Source organism: Pan troglodytes, chromosome 10 (genome assembly GCF_028858775.2).
Source record: "Pan troglodytes isolate AG18354 chromosome 10, NHGRI_mPanTro3-v2.0_pri, whole genome shotgun sequence".
Classification (NCBI taxonomy): Eukaryota; Metazoa; Chordata; class Mammalia; order Primates; family Hominidae; genus Pan; species Pan troglodytes.
The window spans coordinates 45,609,459-45,629,256 of record NC_072408.2 but is presented as its reverse complement, the minus strand read 5'-3'; the positions used below and the strand labels follow the sequence as shown (position 1 = coordinate 45,629,256).

Here is a 19,798-nt window from a genome sequence, read left to right as displayed (position 1 = left end):
ATAGGAACTTCTTACCTCAAATTTAACGACTGTTATAGAGGCTTAGTCAGAGAAATAAGCCTGCAGCTATAAAGGACCATGGGACACAAGCTCTGATGCTAGAAAAAGTACTCTTCTATACATATAAACACAAAATGCACTGTTAACAATTAGAAAGTAAAGCTGACTTATCTACAAACATCAGCTAGATTAAGCTTCCTCCAAACAACACTTTCATATTAATCTCTGATCAGAGACCTCCTAAGTTTTCCTACTGTTTTTAGCTAGGCTTGTATAGGACTCACTATTTGCAAACCCCATAATATAAAGCCACTAGGTGTTGGAAACAGACATTAGTATACGCTTTGTGGAAAATAGTCCTGTAGTCTACAGGCATACCACCCTCAACGCGCCTGATCTCAACTGATCTCGGAAAATAGTCCTGCAGTCTTCTTTGGGAAGCTGCAGTGAGTGAACCTTACAAACCTTAAGTAATATTAGCAACGTGTTTCCACTGAGTATAAAACCTAGAACAGAAATCCAGGCTGATTCCCTGGTTTTCACTCCTTTCAGTATACACCACCACCTGTCCTACTTCTATGCCTTTACCTCCTGTTGCTCCCCTTCCTCTGGAATGTCTTCAGCATTCTCCAAGCCTACCAAATAACTCTATTCATCTTTCCAAACCAGTTCCATGTGTTAAGCACATCAGAAGAAAAATATGTGACAGGAACAAACTCAAATATTAACTTGAGCAGGTTACTTCCTTTACCTCAGTTTTCTCAACTATAAAAGAGGGGTAAAGCCCCTTCCTCATATAGTTTTTGTTAGGATTCAAAATAGTATATATTTTATATATTTCTTTTTTTTTTCTGAGACGGAGTCTCACTCTGTTGCCCAGGCTGGAGTGCAGTGGCATGATCTTGGCTCACCACAACCTCCGCCTCCCAGGCTCCAGTGATTCTTCCACCTCAGCCTCCCAAGTAGCTGGGATTACAGGCACGTACCACCACTGCCCAGCTAAATTTTTGCATTTTTTTGTATTATTATTATTTTTTGAGACAGAGTCTCGCTCTGTAGCCCAGGCTGGAGTGCAGTGGCGTGATCTCGGCTCACTGCAACCTCCGCCCCCCAGGTCCCAGTTAAGCAATTCTCCTGCCTCAGCCTCCCGAGTAGCTGGGATTACAGGCATGGGCCACGATGCCCAGCTAATTTTTGTATTTTTTAGTAGAGACAGGGTTTCACCATGTTGGCCAGGCTGGTCTTGAACTCCTGACCTCGTGATCTGCCCGCCTCAGCCTCCCAAAGTACTGGGATTACAGGTGTGAGCCATCGCGCCCAGCCATTTTTTTGTATTTTTAGTAGAGATGGGGTTTCACTATGTTGGGCAGGCTTGTCTTGAACTCCTGACCTTAAATGATCCAACTGCCATGGCCTCCAAAAGTGCTGAGATTACAGGCATGAGCCAGCGTGCCCAGCCAAAATAGTATGTGTTTCTATCAAGGGTCTAGCATGGTGCCTGGCACACTGATTGTAATTAATGGGTTCAGGATTGACAGTTTTGCAATCCTTTCAGCCTTCATGGAGAAAAGACAGTGAACCCAGTATACCGTGAGAAGGACCTGTGAGATCCCTCTGCACTTTCTCTCTGCAAGATTAAGAAGGCCCTAAAGATGAAGCCTTTTCCAACCTCTTAACTCTCCTTAGTGCTACTATAGGACCCAAATCCTAATGAGAACTGGCTGGGCTGGACAATGACAGAATAGAGTGGTGAGAAAGGCACTGGGGAAGAGGTGAGAGCCTCACTGAAGTGACTGAGCTGGGCAAGGAAGAAAGTGAGGCCAGGAAGGGGACTGACATCCAGGGCTGGGTGTCCTGGTGAGGTCAAAACACAGGGTCACTGGGAATAAGAGTTAAACAAGTGGAAAAACAGAAGGCTGCAATCAAACAGTAGGTTCTCCAAATGCACCATTTCAGAGAAGGATTCTGAGTGATGATAGGTTGAGACGGGAGGCAGAGGCATGGGAGACAACATGCAGGTTGCAGAAACAGGGAAGATCAAGAAATTATGAGTCCAGGTTGGGCACAGTGGTTCACACCTGTAATCCCAGCACTTTGGGAGGCTGAGGCAGGAGGATCGCTTGAATCCAGGAGTTCAAGACCAGCCTGGGCAACATAGTGAGACGCTGTCTTTACAAAAATAAAAAATTAGACGGGCATGGTGGTGCATGCCTGTGGTCCCAGCTACTTGGGAGGCTGAGGCAGGAGGACTGCTTGAGCCTGGGAGGTCGAGTCTGCAGTGAACCATAATTGCACCACTGCACTCTAGCCTGGGCGACAGAGTATGACCCTGTCTCAAAAAAAAAAAAAAAAAAAAAAAAAAAGAGAGAGAAAAAGAAAAGAAATTATGAGCCCAAAGTATCAGACAGGTCACTGATGTGGACCCAGTGATTCTTCAATGAGGACACCATTGGTGCCAATGGCCCTGGGGGACATTTAGACACACGTGTTAGAATCTTGTTGGGTTTTCTCCCCTATCACTTTTTTTTTTCTTTTTTGGTTGTCACAATGTCATGGGTTCATTTAGAGGAGGGCATGATGATGAATATCCTGCATGGGGAAGATCTGCCTTACCCCAAATGCTATAGCACCCCCAGTGAGAAACACTAAAAAAAAAAATGATGCTAGAAGCCAGCGTCCCCTGGAGGCTGGCACGCCACTGCAATGAAGGGGAGGATAACAGTGCATTATAGTTAGATGTGAGCCTGAAAGCACATGTCTAGAACTTCAGAAGCAGGCATGAGAAACAATGAATGGGAAACAGTATTGGAGATATAGAAGAGTAGCAACCCTGGCCCCCAAAATATTTCAGGGAAGCATGTGCAGAAGGAGCAGGCAGCCAGGCTGGGCGTGGTGGCTCACGCCTGTAATCCCAGCACTTTGGGAGGTCGAGGTGGGCAGATCATGAGGTCAGGAGTTCAAGACCAGCCTGACCAATATGATGAAATCCCATCTCTACTAAAAATACAAAAATTAGCCGGGCTTGGTGACATGTGCCTGTAATCCCAGCTACTTGGGAGGCTGAGGCAGGAGAATCGCTTGAACCCAGGAGGCGGAGGTTGCAGTGAGCTGAGATTGCACTATTGCACTCCAGTCTGGGCGACAGAGTGAGACTCCATCTCAAAAAAAAAAAAAAAAAAAAAAAAAAAGAAAGAGCAGGCAGCCACTGCTCAAACACAGAATGCATGTCATGCATGTCAAGGGAAAGCCAAGTTTAGTTAAAGACAGGTAGGGCTAAGGAGGGTGAAAAGGGTAAGAACGTGGAGAAGTTTCTGTGCAGGACAGGGAGTTTCCAAGTCCCATAATCACATCTCAACACCGTCTGATATCCTTCCCTTTCTCTCTATTCCTGTTCCCCCTTGACCCCCAACAGCTTTCACTTGGGTTCCCAAGAGAGCCTCATAAATTGTCTCCATGTTACCAATCTCTCACCTTTCTAATATAGCTTTACACTGTTGCCAGAAGGCTTTTTCTAAAATACCGGTCTGATCATGTCACTCTCCCCACATGAAAACCAATTGCGTTCCCTGGTTTTCTTACTAAATCCTAACCTTAGCAGAGCATCCGAGGTCTTCCATCTGGCCCTAAATGAATTACACCAGTTCCTTCTCCCTTTTGTATTTTTCCATGGCAGACTGCTTGCTTTCCTATTCCCTTTATTCGTGTTCGGCTTCCATAATCCTTTGCTTCAATCTCCTATCTTAGACTCGACTCATTCCACTTCAAGCTCAGTGCTTTGACTCCACAAGTCCATCCCTTCCACTACCAGTGCTTCTTAAACTTCCCTGAAGGTAAAAATTACCTGGGATACTTGTTAAAAACATAATTTCCTGGACTCTATCCACACATACTGAATCAGAATATAGGATGATTTTAAAACATGTCCAGGCCAGGCACAGTGGTGTGTGCCTATAGTCCCAGCTACTCAGAAGGCTGAGGTGGGAGGATTGCTTGAGCCCAGGAGTTTGAGGCTGCACTGAGCTGTGTGGTCACACCACTGCACTCCAGCCTGGGTGACAGAGTGAAACCCTGTCTCAACATTTTTTTTTTAATTAAAAAAATTTAAAATGTCCAAAAAATTCTGACATTCCTCCTATCAGAGAAGGTGGAGTCAAATTGCCCTTCCCCGAAATGAGTCAGCTTTAGTGACTCACTTCTAATGAAGTGAATGTGGTAAAAGTGATACTGTATGACTTCCGAGGCTAGGTCATAAAAGGCAACACAACTTTGAACTCCCCCTTTTCTTCCCTCCTTCCCTCTGTCTCTGGATGATTGCCCTGGGAACTGAGCCACCAAGCCAAACAGCCACATGGAATGGCCATGTGTAGGTGTTCCTACCATGGCCCCAGCTGAGATCCCAGATGACAGCATCAACCGCCTGACTTGTGAGTGAGCCAGCCTTTTGATGATTACAGCTCCCAGCCTTTGGGCCACCCTGGCTGATGCTAAGTAGAGCAGAGATCCTGCCCAAACTGGAGATTCAAAAGCAAAATAAATGCTGGAATTATTATTATTATTATTATTATTATTATTTAAGACAGAGTCTCGCTCTGTTGCCCAGGCTGTAGTGCAGTGGCACGATTTCAGCTTACTGCAACCTCCGCCTCCTGGGTTCAAGCAATTCTCCTGCCTCAGCCTCCTGAGCAGCTGGGACTACAGTACAGGCATGTGCCACCACGCTCGATTAATATTTGTATTTTTAGTAGAGACAGGGTTTCACCATGTTGGCCAGGCTGATCTTGAACTCCTGACCTCAAGTGATCCACCCACCTCGGCCTCCCAAAGTGCTGGGATCACAGGCATGAGCCACCGCGCCTGACCGGATGTGTTCTAATAAAGTTTTATTTACTAATCAGCAGCCAGTGGGCTGTAGTGTGCCTGTGTAGGTTACACTTTTCAGCAGAACTTCGTGCAATGATGAAATGTTTCTGTGCTGTTCAATACGACAGTCACCAACAACAAGTAGTTACTGAGCACTTGAAAAGTGATAAATGCAGCTGGTAAACATTTATAACTAAATTTTAAATGTTATTTAATTTTAATTAACTTAAACTGAAATAGCCACCTATATAGTGGCTACCACATTGGAAAGTGCAGGTATAGAGAGTGCTTAACGCACCATTCAACCAAATCAAAACTCGCCTCAAAACTCATCTCAACCAGAAAGCCTTCCTGATGAGCTCCTGTCCGTGATGCTCTGTCTCTTATTCTGTACCTAATCCTCATTCCTATTCATTTTAGACTTGCTGATATTTTGCTTTATAATTATTTCATAATTATCTTTTTTAAAATAATTTTTGTGTCTATAACTGTTTCTTCCACAAACTAAACAAAAATTCAAAGAATAGAATGTATCTTCTGATTATTACCCTCCTCCTCCTTCTCCACAGTGCCTCATATAGTGTTTAAAATCCACGAGGCGCCCAATAAAATTATTTTACATTATGTACTTCCTTCACCAATTTCCCTGACAGGTGGCAATGTGTGCTCCAGACAGATGGTCCTTTTGGACCAGGATCAGCACTTACTTGGAGAATATTTCCACAATAGCCGATGACTTGTTCTTGTTGACAAGAGAAAGTTCTTTGGCTGTTACCCTCAATGATAGTGAGGTCCATTGCCGTCTATTAAATGGAGATGATTCCATCTTGTCTACAGACACTGAAATACCTATGCAATAAAGAAAGTCAGAACATTAGACACAGAAGAGGATTCTCCAACATCCAAGGATTGGCAGTGGTGTGGTAGAGCCCTAAACTTGCAGACCACATTCCTCCACTGTTCTCCCCCAAACTGTGTAACCTTGGTCAAATGATCCAATATCTTTGGGTTGTGGTTTCTTATAAAAGGAGGCTACACCAGATGACCTTTAAGGTCCCTTCCAGTTCCATTTTATGACTGACCCCACTGTGCAAACATCAATTGGCCTTTCCCTGAACTGAAGTCTGTTCCAAAGTCACATTTGGAGTGAAATGTTTCCCTCTTCTGAATTACATCCCAGGGGAGGTACAGTCAGAATCTCAGTAGAGCCAGGTCCAAATTAGTTTCTACCTACATTCAAGTTTCTTTTGGCTGCCCTCTCTCCCCAAGCTCTGCAGCACTGGCCACTCAGTGCCAGGGAGAGAGCTGGGGGCGCAGCGTGGTGTAATAGGAAAAGCAGGGCTTTAAGGTGAGACAGACTTCGGGGAAATCCTAACTTTGTTACCTTGAACATATTATGTAATATTTTCCATTTCACTTTCTTCAGCTAAAAAATAAGGATAATATCTATCTTTAGGAGGTTTTGATATAGATTTAAGGAGATAATATATTTAAAATACTGGGTATATTACAGTAGTATTAAGAGCATTTTAAGTATAATTATTATCATTAACTCTTGTTATAATTATCATTTTAAAGTCTTTATCAAGGAGAAGTATAACGTACTTTAAGTTCAGGAGACAAACCCTATTTTCTAACATCCCTTTCAGCCAAAGAATACATAAAGCCATACCCTTGATATCACCTAGTCCCTACCCATTAATGTGGATCGTTTGGTTATTTTGCCCCACTAATTACCAAAGGAAAGGAGTTCCAACCTTTGTCCAGAAGACGAGAGATTAGAAATGAGTCAACAGTTTCCTTATTTGAAGAGTGAAAAATATAAAGTACCACTTTGTTTCTGATCCAGGAGTCTTGAAAACTAAAAAAAAAATAATAATAAAGTACTGCTAATTCACAGCTTACCAGAAGTAAAAGAAAAATAAAGTACTACTTGCAGCTCTTGGCAACCGAAGAGCATAACTGATCTGGTTGAATGTATGGTTCATCAGGTACTGCTTTCAATAACCTTGACAGCTGTAGAACACAGAGAGTATTTAAATCCAGCAACTCAAGCTGCCATTTCACATTGAAAGTCCTGGGTCAGGCTGGGCATGGTGGCTCACGCCTGTAATCTCAACACTTTGGGAGGCCGAGGTGGGTGGATCACTTGAGGTCTGAGGTCAGGAGTTTAGGACCAGCCTGACCAACATGGTGAAATCCTGTCTCTACTGAAAACACAAAATTAGCCGGGAGTGGTAGCGCATGCCTATAATCCCAGCGACTTGGGAGGCTGAGGCGGGAAAATTGCTTGAGGCAGAGGTTGCAGGGAACCGAGATCACACCATTGCACTCCAGCCCAGGCAACAAGGGCGAAACTCCGTTTCAAAAAAAAGGTCCTGGGTCAGACATGGTGGTTCATACCTGTAATCCCAGCACTTTGGGAGGATAGCTTGAGGCCAGGAGTTTGAGACCAGCCTGGGTAACATAGCAAGACTCCCTCTTCTCTACAAAAAATTAAAAATTAGCTGGGCGTGGTGGCACACACCTATAGTCCTAGCTACTAGGCCCAGGAGTTGGAGGCTACAATGAGCTATGAATTGCGCCACTGGACTCCAGCCTGGGTGACAGACCAAGATGTTCTCAAAAAAAAAAAAAAAAGTCCCGTGATGCAGAATAAGCAATGGACAATTCTAAAAGACCACACTACTACTGTTCCACATGTAATATTTGTTCTTCCAATGAAATCCTTGTCAGAAAATAATACTAGTTTTGTTAATATGTTTTAATCCTCATGTTGGAAGGCATAGTATGCCCTTTAATGGTAAGGAGCTCTGGGTTAGAGACAGATAAGTCTAAGTGGGAATGTTGGCCTCATCGCTTAATGAAAAGTTTCCCTAAAACTTGGATTTCTCATCCATAATAATAGCATTTACTTCACAGTATTCTTATGAGAAATAAATAAGATAAAGAAGAAAAGACCCTGATACAGAATAAGTAAGCAATAAAAGTTACTGTTTAGTGTTTTTAATGTTTTCTTTTCTTCCTGAACAAAATAATCGTAATTCTATACATGTACTTTGCAATAAACTGGAATGTACCAAATAATACATGATACCTATTTGTCTATCTGGTATTAAACTGGCAGACTCACCAAACAATGCCAGCCCCTTCTCTAAGATGAAAAAGACACAGAAGCAACAAACATTTCAGCTAAACTTAACTATATGAAACTATCATAGTTTTTTTAAAACTCTGTAAGGCAAGTTAAGGAAATGCTAATGAATGCTTTAAGATATTATTTGGTAGAAATATACTACCAATATAGTTGTGGGTATAAATACTGTCAGTTCTTCCATAAAGATCAACTCTGGATCAAAGGGGAAAAAAAATATACAAGATACATTTGCAGGCCAGGCACGGTGGCTCACATCTGCAATCCCAGCACTCTGGGAGGCCGAGGCAGGCAGATCACTTGAGGTCAGGTGTCCGAGACCAGCCCGACCAACATGGTGAAACCCAGACTTTACTAAAAATACAAAAATTAGCCAGGTGTGGTGGTACACCCCTGTAATCCCAACTACTTGAGAGGCTGAGGCAGGAGAATCACTTGAACCCTGGAGGCAGAGGATGCAGTGAGCTGAGATCATGCCACTGCACTCCAGCCTGGGTGACAGAGTGAATGAGACTCCACCTCAAAAAAAAAAAAAAAAAAAAAAAGGTATGTTTCTAAAAAAGGAAAAGGATTTATTATTTGAGATACCGAGCATGATAAAGAAAAAAAAGGTTAACTCCCAAGTCTAAGTCCGTGGTTTTGATTACTCCCAGCCAGAAAGTTAAGAAAAGTCAGAACATCTATTTTGGTATACAGCTAGGAGAGGCACACAGTTCTTAGAGTTCTTACACTCAGGGAATGAGATGACTCTCACCCTGACCACACTTGTCTTCACAGAAGCATAATGTTATTTCTTAGCAATGTGATTAGTACCTATGAAACAGATAAAGGTGAGAATCAATACATGATTTTTGATAGACTCTGGTACCAGGTTATTGAATAACTACTTCCTATGAGATGTAGGGAGATGTCCCTGCCTGAATGGTGTACATAATCTACTGTGCTTGCTGACACACACACAAATATTTATAGTACAAGACAGAATGTGGTTAGAGGCTATGCGTGGTGTAGGAATACAAGACCTGATTTTCTGGCTTTGTGAGAGGGAAAGGAAAAAATATCAGATGACTTGGGACTTAAAGAACGGGCAGAATTTCATCAAAGTGAAGGCAGGAGGAGGAAGGAGGAGAATAGCATTAGCACCTTTGGGGAGTGAGTTAAACTCTAGGTTCAAGAGAAGTTGAAGATAGACAAGACTTGGCCAGGTGTGGTGGCTCACGCCTATAATCCCAGCACTTTGGGAGGCTGAGGCAGGCGGATCACCTGAGGTCAGGAGTTCGAGACCAGCCTGCCCAAGATGGCCAAACCCCATCTCTACTAAAAATACAAAAAATTAGCTGGGCGTGGTGGCACGCGCCTGTAATCCCAGCTGCTCGGAAGGCTGAGGCAAGAGACTCTCTTGAACCTGGGAGGCGGAGGTTGCAGTGAGCCGAGATTGCAACACTGTACTCCAGCCTGGGTGACAAGAGCGAAACTCTGTCTCAAAAAAAAAAAAAAAAGACATAATGGGGCCTGACTGGGAAGAAAACCATGCTAAGGAGTTTGGACCATATTTCAATAGTGGGAAGAAGTAACCCATGAGTGATCGGTGATTAGGTCTAATCTTAATGTGCTATTTACTTAGCACATGCATGGTTTTTATAACAAAAAAAGTTTCTGATCCTCAATATCCACACCTGTAAGATAAGATCTCTGTAATGGATTAACCACAGTCTCTCTGGTGGAACACAGAAAGTTTCTGAAAAAGCATGTAACATGACTAACATCATATTTTAAAATATTATTCAGCAGTAGTGTGCAACTTGCTAAGAGGGAAAAAGACTGGAGTCTAAATTACTAGTCAAGAAGATCCTGAAACTAAGTGAGAGGTAATCAAGGTTTAAATTCGTAAATTAACTAGGGTAGGTGGAAATGGAAAAGTGGGAAGAGAGAAATTGACAGTTCTTAGAATAAAATGAACTTACGGTAAAAGAGAATCAAAGCTGGCATCATCAAACCCGAATGATGGAAGGCTGTTGATTCCATTAACAGAGACAGTAAATATAGAAAGAAGAGGGAAAATGATGACTGTTGATTTTCACATGTTGAGACATACATGTCAGCAAGAGAAATCCAAATTATATACAATAGGAAACTACAAATTCAAAGCTAAAGTTAGAAATCCGACTCTTGGAAGATTTTAAGACACTAACTTTATGCTTTGCATATATCTCAATCCTCACAATCATTCTACAGAATTGTCTTATATTTATGGTAACAAAATTGAGATTCAGACATATTAACTTTACAAAGATCACTTAGCTATAAAGTAGCAGAGCTGGGATTCAAACGCATATTCTGTTTGATTCCAAAGTCCATTTTCTTTCAACTACAATTAATGAAGAATGATTAAAACCGCCACTTTTAGCCAATGTAGAAAACCAGCTAGAAAAATCCCTGAACCACCTAGCTGAAAACCCATACAAATTATTTTTCAGTAAGAGAATAGTGGTGAGTATCTTCCCAGAGTGGTGAATATCAGAGATAATCATTCCTGCTTTCAGGGAAACTTAAAAGTTATCCTGGGCCCACTTGGAATACCCTCCATTGTAGTAACTGGCTTTCATTGGCCTGCATTAAAGGTGTGGTACTGGGGCCAGCATGGTGGCTCACGCCTGTAATCCCAGCACTTTGGGAGACTGAGGCAGGCGGATCACCTGAGGTCAGGAGTTCCGGACCCAGTCTGGCCAATGTAGCAAAATCCTGTCTTTACTAAACATACAAAAAATTAGCCAGGCATGGTGGCAGGCACCTGTAATCCCAGCTACTTGGGAGGCTGAGGCAGGACAACTGCTTGAACCCAGGAAGCAGAGGTTGCAGTGAGTCGAGATCATGCCATTGCACTCCAGCCTGGGCGACAGAGCGAGACTCTGTCTCAAAAAAAAAAAAAAAAAAAAAAAAAAAAAAAGAAAGGTATATTATCTCTCCTCACCCACACAGTCTCTCTCAGATATGAGTTCCATTTTCAGACTTTCAGACTCCAAAACCCATTCTCTTCAGTCATATGCATTCTACTACCACATGAACTGTGAAGGAAGAACTGCTGGATTGGAAGACAGTTGGCTGCAAGAGTTAAAGGAAACATATAACAAAAACAAACACAGATTTTTAGCTTCAGAGACTAGAAGGATCGTTGCATGACAAATAAATGGTATACATGGAAAGGGGAACAGTTTGCTGAGAAGGAAGATGCCTTCAGTTTCAGATACAAATGGCAGATTTTTTTCATTAAGAAAGTAGCTTGGAAATCAAGTAACCAAATCCCCTTTTTTACAGTGAGGAAACTGAGATGCATAAAGCTCCAATCATTTTCCAAAGTCACCAGCTGGTTAGTATTAGAGCTAGAGTTCTAACTCCCAGGATCAATGTTCTTTTATCAAACCAGGTAGCTTGAGATGGGCCACTAAACTGTCCTAGGGTAAGCTGTAGCTTGGAGATAAAGATCTCTCGAACAAAGGTCCTTGAAAAGTTGAAGAGTGACTCACTGGGAAATCTGCCCCAGGTATCTGCTTCCTCAAGCTGTTGCTTATGGTTAGGCCGGTAACTGCTCCAAGAAACCTATTCTAATAAATTCATTTACAGACTCTCCTGACCAAGGAAACTGTCTCTCAGAAACCAGGCTTGGACAAAAACAGCCGGGCGCGGTGGCTTATGCCTGTAATCCCAGCACTCTGGGAGGCTTAGGTGAGTGGATCACTTAAGTTCAGGAGTTCGAGGCCAGCCTGGCCAACATGGTAAAACCCTGTCTCTACTAAAAATACAAAAATTAGCCAGGCGTGGTGATGCATGCCTGTAATTCCAGCTACTCGGGAGGGTGAGGCAGAAGAAAAATTGTGTCACTGCACTCCAGCCTGGGCAACAGCACAAGACTCTGTCTCAAAACAAAACCAAAAAAAAAAAAAACAAAAAAAAAACCACCAAACCAAACCAAACCAAAAAATAAATGAGCTGGCCCTGCAACCAGCCCTCCCCAAGCCACTAATAAAATCCTGTTCTTATATATCCGATCTCAGTGGCCTCCTCTCTTTTTTTTCTCCTGAGACGGTTACTTATTCAAGCTGTATGGCTTCCTGAACATAGCCTCAAAAAATTAGAACAAAGTGAAAACTACAAACTCACTTATGAAGAAAAAATGGACCACATGTGGTGGCTCATGCCTGTAATCCCAGCACTTTGGGAGGCCGAGGCAGGCAGATCACATGAGCTCAGGAGTTTGAGACCAGCCTGGGCAACATGGTGAAACCCTGTCTCTACAAAAAAAAAAATACAGAAAACTATCTGGCCATGGTGGTGTGTCTGTAGTCCCAGCTACTCAAGAGGCTGAGGTGGGTCACTTGAGCCTAGAGGTTAAGGTTGCAGTGAGCCGTGATCACACCACTGTATTCAACCTGGACTATAGAGCCAGACCCTGTCAAAAAAAAAAAGAAAAGAAAAGAAAAGAAAAAAAAAGTAAAGAAAAGAAAGAAAAGTAAAGGAAAGAAAGAAAAGAAAAACATTATTTTTAAGAAATAGATTGTAGAGTTTTAGTTTTTCTACCAACCTCTCTTCCCAATTTGAATGTCATCAGGTAAAAGGGAGCAATTAAAAGAAAAAAAAAAACAACTAAAAAACTTCAAGATGCAAAGGGAATTTTAAATAAAAGCAACATGAAATACATTGCTACATAATGTTTTTTCAGAAAATTACATTTCTAAATTTATATTTCTGTACAAAAATAGTGACTAAATTCACATTCTTGAACATTTTTTGGAAGTTAATAGTTATTTATTTTTTTTTTGAGATGGAGTCTCACTCTGTCGCCCAGGCTAGAGTGCAGTGGCGCAATCTCGGCTCACTGCAACCTCCGCCTCCCAGGTTCAAGCAATTGTCCTGCCTCAGCCTCCTGGGTAGCTGTGATTACAGGCATGTGCCACCACACTCGGCTAATTTTTTTTTGTATTTTTAGTAGAGATGGGGTTTCACCATGTTGGTCAGGCTGGTCTTGAACTCCTGACCTCATGATCCGCCCGCCTCAGCCTTCCAAAGTGCTGGGATTACAGGCGTGAGCCACCGCGCCTGGCTGGAAGTTAATAGTTCTTTAACCTTTTTTTTAAAAAACTTTTTTTTTTAAACATGGACTGCTTCACAAATTTGTGTGTTAACCTCACACAGGGACCATGCTAATCTTCTCTGTATCATTTCAACTTTAGTATATGTATGACTGAAGTGAGCACTCACCTTTTATTCTGAAACAATTTCATACATAAGAGTTGCAAAAACAGTACAAGAGTTCCCATATACATTTCACTAGCTTTATCTTATATTACCATAGTACAATTAGCAAAACTAAGAAATGAGCACTGGTACAATACTATTAACTATAGACTTTATTGAAATTCCACCAGTTTTTTAATTAACGTCTTATTTCTGTTTCAGGATCATACACTGCATTTAGTTGTCGTGTCTTCCTAAGTCTCCCCCAATCTATGACAGTTACTCTGCTTTTCCTTGTCTTTCATGACCTTGATATTGTTGAAAGTATTGGTCAGATATTATGTAGAATGTTCCTCAATTTGGGTTTCTTGGTTTCTCCAATAAAATAGAATCAAGACTCCTTGGAGAAGTGGTTGATTCCAGAGCTGGGGAAGGGCAAATACAAGATCAGCCTGGAACATCTTGCAATACTCAAAAGACAAAACAAAAAAAAAGTTTTTTAAAAAAACATGATATTTTCTCAGATTAGATTGAGATTATAAATGTTTGAAAGGAATAATCCAGAGTTGATGTTCCCTTCACAGTGCATCATATCAGAGGGTACATGATGTTGATGTGATGTCTTATTACTCACGACATTAGCCTTGATCACATGGTTAATGTAGTATATCAGGTTTCTCCTCTGTAAAGTTATTATTTGTTTTCCCTTTGTAATTCATAAATATATGAGGGAAACTTTGACTCTGTTTCTCCTTAAACTTTTTCCCATTAATTTTAGCATTCATGGGTGTGTCTTGCTTATGGCAATTATTACTGGTATTCTAATGGTGATTTTCTGTTACTCTCATCCTTTCTACATTTATTAATTGAAATTCTTCTATAACAAAGATTTGTTCTCCCTCATTTATTCAACCATTTACTTAGAAGATTTTACATTACTTAGAACCATTTACATAGAGATGAAGTCTCCCTATGTTGTCCAGGCTGGTCTCAAATTCCTGAGCTCAGATGATGTTGAAGGCCGAAAGAGTGAGGGTCGTGATCAACTCATTATACCACTGGAGGCTATATGAGTAAACAGCAAACTGTTCTCATGAATGCAGAATGTTGGCAAACTGACAAATTGCATCTGCCACCCAGAAGGAATGCTGAGGGCAGTCACACCAGCAGTGTTTCTTGTGATTAGGCATAATTGATACCTGTTAACAGTAATATGAACCTGTGATCAATTAAACAGCTGACCAATCGTTACCTCCTCCTCCCTGCTCTTTCTACCCAATAAATATGAAGGGCTGTGGAAGCTCAGTGGGCTGCCTTTGCTCACTAGAAGCAGGGAACTCTCTTTTTCTTCCTCTGACCCCTTCCTTTAAAATAGTTACTTTTAAGTTTTCATTTCTGCTTTCCACACCCTTAGTTCGGTCTTATAATGATGGTCTCAAGTAGTAACAGTAGTAACTGTCATAGTGATGGTCTCAAGTAGTAACCTTGGCAGTATGCCACAAGATGATCTTCCTGCTTCGGCCCCCCAAAGTGCTAGGATTACAGGCATGAGCCACCATATCCAGCCCAACCATTTATTTATATTAGGATGGTTTCATAGATAGTTATTTTATTCCCTGTATTATAATCCAATACTATCCTTATTTTATTGCTTAAATTGTTCCAGCTCTTGGAGTTTTTGGCTTGGCTCCAGTGTTCTCTCAACTTGCCCTGTTTTTTGTTTGTTTTGTTTTTAGCACTTCCTTACTTTCTAGCACTGCAAGATGTTCCAGGCTCGTCTTGTATTTACCATGCCTCAGCCCTGGAATCAACTATTTCCCCAAGGAGCCCTGTTTTCTTTTATGGGAGAAGTTAACATCTGGGCACTACTAGTTATGCTCATTGCCACTGAGATGTCACTGCTTCTAGGCGTCTTAGTGGACAAAACCAAGAATTATATGTATGTATACTGGCCCATGTATACACACTGCTTTTTGTGTGTGTGTGTGTGTGTGTGACAGAATCCACTGTCACCCAGGCTGGACTGCAGTGGTGCAATCACAGCTCACTGCAGCCTACCTCCTGAGCACAAATGATCCTCCCACCTCAGCCTGCCAAGTAGCTGGGACTAGACACATGCCACCGCGCCTGGCTAATATTTTAAATTTTTTTGTAGAGACAGAGTCTCCCCATATTGTCCAGGCTGGTGTCAAACTCCTGGGCCTAAGTGATCCTCACGCCTCAGCCTCCCAAAGTGCTGGGATTATAGGTGTGAGCCACTGTGCCTGGCCTATACGCACACATTTCTTTATTTAGCTCTATATCTACCTATACTTTTTTTTTTTTTTTTTTTTCTGAGATGGAGTCTCGCTCTGTCACCAGGCTGGAGTGCAGTGGTGCGATCTCGGCTCACTGCAACCTCTGCCTCCCGGGTTCAAGACACTCTCCTGCCTCAGCCTTCTGAGTAGCTGGGACTGCAGGCATGCGCCACCACACCCGAGTAATTTTTGTATTTTTAGTAGAGACAGGGTTTCACTGTGTTGGCCAGGATGGTCTCGATCTCTTGACCTCGTGATCTGCCCACCTCGGCCCCCCAAAGTGCTGGGATTACAGGTGTGAGTCACCGCGCCCAGCCCTATAAAAATTTTATAAACTATAAATTCATACTGATATTTCTGACTCCAATCCAGCATCACAAGGTTCATTCTAGTATTCCCTCTTGGCTTATTTATAACTTCTTTCTCTGATAGTAAAAAGCCTAACCCCACAGAACTTTGATTTCTGAAAAGAGATCTAGAATCTCTAAAATTATGCCATAACCAGCTTCTCCTCCCATGATACACCGTATATTTTTTTCACTCCATTTGAAATGTTATCCCGTACTCAACCTATTCACCTTAAAAGACTCAAGTGAAAGAACACACATAGCCCTTTTCCAAACTGCCCTAGCCCTATTCCTAATCAGCATAAGTCAATCCCCCCTGCCTTATAATAATTTCATAATTCCTACTCAATAGCAAGATATTTGAAGTCAGAGGACAGATCTACTTTGCCTTTTAACCTTCTGACATCTAGTATTTAATACATTGCTTTCTAAATAGAAAGAACTCTATAAATACGCCTTCCATAAAATTACACATAGCTTTAAGTTTTATCTGAAACACAATTAGTACAGAAACTGAATGCTTATCCTGCAGTCCCAAGACTAGTTATGAGGAAGCATATATTTTTCAGAACTGTGAATTACCCAGTAATTTTAGCTTATTCAAACTCTCATATAAATTCACAATATAAAAAAATGGAACCACTAAATAACATCAAATGTTATACATAACAAGCTCACTACTCTATTATTCAGAAACATGATGATAGACAAGTCTGCAGGCATGTTAGAATAATCACTGCTACTGTTCTTGGAAGAGCTTCAGGTATGTGTAGAAACATGAATCTAGACAATAGGACAATTGTAACATTGACCAAATTCCCAGGGGTCAACAAGAATGTAAATGTTTACATCAGGACAGACTCACTTCAATAATATTTGATCTCTTTATCTCCTTTTAAAGGATATTTTGTGCCTTCAAAAACACTAAGACCCAGAGCAAAAGCAACAAAAATGAGGCTGTGTAATTGAGAATAAATTCCACTTTTCTCTTTTCTTGCAGAATCCTCTTTTCCTACCTCCACTCTTACTCCCAGGAATCAATAAAGAGTCAGTCTCTCTCCCTTCTCTGAGCGAGCTCACTTACTCTCAACTCATCAAAAGTCACTTATTCCACATGATTCCCAAAGCTGGATCCTAAGGCCTAACTTTCCTGGCTTCCACTCCTAGAGTTTCTTTTCTTTTTTTTTTTTAGACAGAGTTTCACTCTTGTTGCCCACGCTGGAGTGCAATGTCGCAATCTTGGCTCACTGCAACTTCCGCCTCCTGGGTTCAAGTGATTCTCCTGCCTCAGCCTTCCGAGTAGCTGGGATTACAGGTGCTCACCACCATACCTGGCTAAGTTTTTGTATTTTTAGTAGAGACGAGGTTTCACCATGTTGGCCAGGCTGGTCTCGAACTCCTGACCTCTAGTGAGCCACCCGCCTCGGCCTCCCAAAGTGCTGGGATTAGAGGCGTGAGCCACCACGCCCAGCCCAGTCCTAGAATTTCTACTCCATGCTGGATAGTTTCATATGTCCAATATGCAACATAACATAACCCAAATCATATGTATTATCCTTTCTTTAACCTCTACTCTTCAAATTAAGTTCATTTAATTACAAATCATTTTTCTCCAAAGAATTGGTATATGAATTTTTGTTTCTATCAAATAAAATAACACATAACATAGTATAACAAAATGTACACAAAGTTTGAAGTTAAAAGGAGAACTTACAGGTTCTCACTGGGCCTCTAATTGTGGTGACATGTGCAAATTTCTTTACTTCTCTGAGGCATATACCATTACCTACCCTAGCTAGTCAAAAATTCTATATAAAATGCCTAACACAGGGACACATTTTGGAAAGAAAATAGCAAGAGGCTAAGGGCATGGGGCATGGATTAGAATCTAGCTATTGAGATCTCTCACCACGAACACTAGCTGAGTGATCTTGGGCAAGTTATTAAACTCTGAGTTTCCTCATCTATAAATTGAGGATAAAAGAAACTCCTTCACTGCGGCAAGAATTAAACAAGTTTTTAAGTGTCAAGTATGTACAACTCTACCTAGCACCCAATAAGAGCTTAAGAAGTCATTTATTGGCCGGGCGCAGTGGTTCACGCCTGTAATCCCAACACTTTGGGAGGCCGAGGTGGGCGGTTCACGAGGTTAGGAGATCAAGACCATCCTGGCTAACATGGTGAAACCCCAACTCTACTAAAAATAAAAAAAAATTAGCCGGGTGTGATGGCGGGCGCCTGTGGTCCCAGCTACCCGGGAGGCTGAGGCAGGATAATGGTGTGAACCCGGGAGGCGGAGCTTGCAGTGAGCCGAGATCGCGCCACTGCACTCTAGCCTGGGCGACAGAGCGAGACTCCGTCTCAAAAAAAAAAAAAAGGAAGTCATTTATTTACTTATTTACTTATCAATAAATGCTATTTTACCCCTCTCCCTGCTTTGTCTTTTGCTTTTCTGACATCTAGTATATCGCTTTTTCTTTCTTTTCTTTTCTTTTTTTTTTTTTGAGATAGAGTCTCGCTCTGTCGCCTAGGCTGGAGGGCAGTGGCGTGATCTCGGCTCACTGCAAGCTCCGCCTCCCGGGTTCACGTCATTCTCCTGCCTCAGCCTCCCGAGTAGCTGGGACTACAGGTGCCCACCACCACGCCCAGCTAATTTTTTGTATTTTTCAGTAGAGATGGGTTTCACCGTGTTAGCCAGGATGGTCTCCATCTCCTGACCTTGTGATCTGCCCACCACGACCTCCCCAAGTGCTGGGATTACAGGCGTGATAGTGTATTGCTTTCTAAGTAGAAGGAACTCTATAAATGCAGCTTGAATAAAATTGGACAAAGCTTTGCACATATGGATTTTGCACAAGCTTTTCCTCACATCTTTAGGTATGCTCAAGTTATTTCTTGATGCAAGCCATTCTCTGAGCACACTACTCCCCCCAAGGACACTGCTACCCTCTGTCTGAAAATGCTTGAGCCTCCCTGGCCTTCTGCTATGGGTCCCAGCTTGGGTGACACTTTGTTCCAGATGCCTTCCCTGACCCCTCAAGCTTGGGCTAAAAGGTTCCCTGTAAGTTCTCAAAGTATTAGACCTATCCCTACCTGATCAGATGGTAATTTTTTTTCTGAGACAAGGTCTCACTCTTATCTCCCAGGCTGGAGCGCAGTGGTGTGATCATAATTATTGCAGCCTTGAACTCCTGGGCTCAAGCGATCCTCCCAGCTCAACCTCCCAAAGTGCTGGGATTACAGGTGTGAGTCACTGTGTCTGGCTCACACTGTAATTTTTTAAAATCACACTGTATTTTAACTTGCAGAACAGTGCCTGACACATGGGGGGCACTCAAGTATTTGTTAATGAAGAGAGGGATCCCAGGCATCTGAAATAATTTTTTGGATTCAGCTATTTTTAGAGACTAGTGTTTTTGGGGAAAAGAAATCAAACAATAGAGTAGGTTGTTTATGTTTATTCCAAAATAAATCATTCCAAGGTATGGGAAACCAGTGGAGATAGCCATCAAAAAAATGGTCTCCAGTATTCTACTAAGGTAGAATAAAACTGAAACCCATCAATATTGTTTTAGTTAACTCCTTCTACTGAGATAATTTAGGTGTTTTCTTATAAATGCTAATGAATTACTATTTGGCTCTACAGGTAACAAAGCCAAATAGTAATTTTAGAAACCAAAAGGAAGATGAGAAATAAAGGGGGAAAAACACTTAATTCAGTTGGTCACAAATTTGAGTGTACATAGAATCACTTAGGAAACTTGTATACAATACTGATTTTTCAGGTCCCATCCCATGATTCTGATTCATTAGGTCTGGAGAAGGGCTCAAAAAACCCACATTTTAATAAGAAGAACGTTGAAGCAACTCTAGTGTCAGAGGTTCCCTCATCAAATGCTGGAAAACAC

The 19,798-nt window shown here is 41.8% G+C and overlaps 1 protein-coding gene and 1 non-coding gene across 8 annotated transcripts in view; both read right to left on the bottom strand.

Annotated features, from left to right (window-relative positions):
- The window catches only part of LIMA1 (LIM domain and actin binding 1), a 107,779-nt gene that overhangs the window by 67,400 nt on the left and 20,581 nt on the right, over positions 1-19,798 (bottom strand). For 4 of the 7 annotated variants that reach the window (XM_063785684.1, XM_024347867.3, XM_063785682.1 and 1 more), the window contains one exon: positions 5,568-5,709. In XM_063785684.1, the coding sequence (XP_063641754.1) occupies positions 5,568-5,686 (119 nt within the window). In that variant the 5' untranslated portion in view covers positions 5,687-5,709. Of the gene's footprint in view, positions 1-5,567; positions 5,710-6,617; positions 6,873-9,978; positions 10,027-10,985; positions 11,112-19,798 lie in introns of those variants that run through there. The other 3 variants (XM_063785683.1, XM_054664248.2, XM_054664247.2) reach the window with 2 other exon arrangements.
- On the bottom strand, positions 13,160-13,268 carry LOC112205079 (U6 spliceosomal RNA). The gene has a single exon (XR_002938943.1). It is a non-coding gene; the product is annotated as a U6 spliceosomal RNA (small nuclear RNA).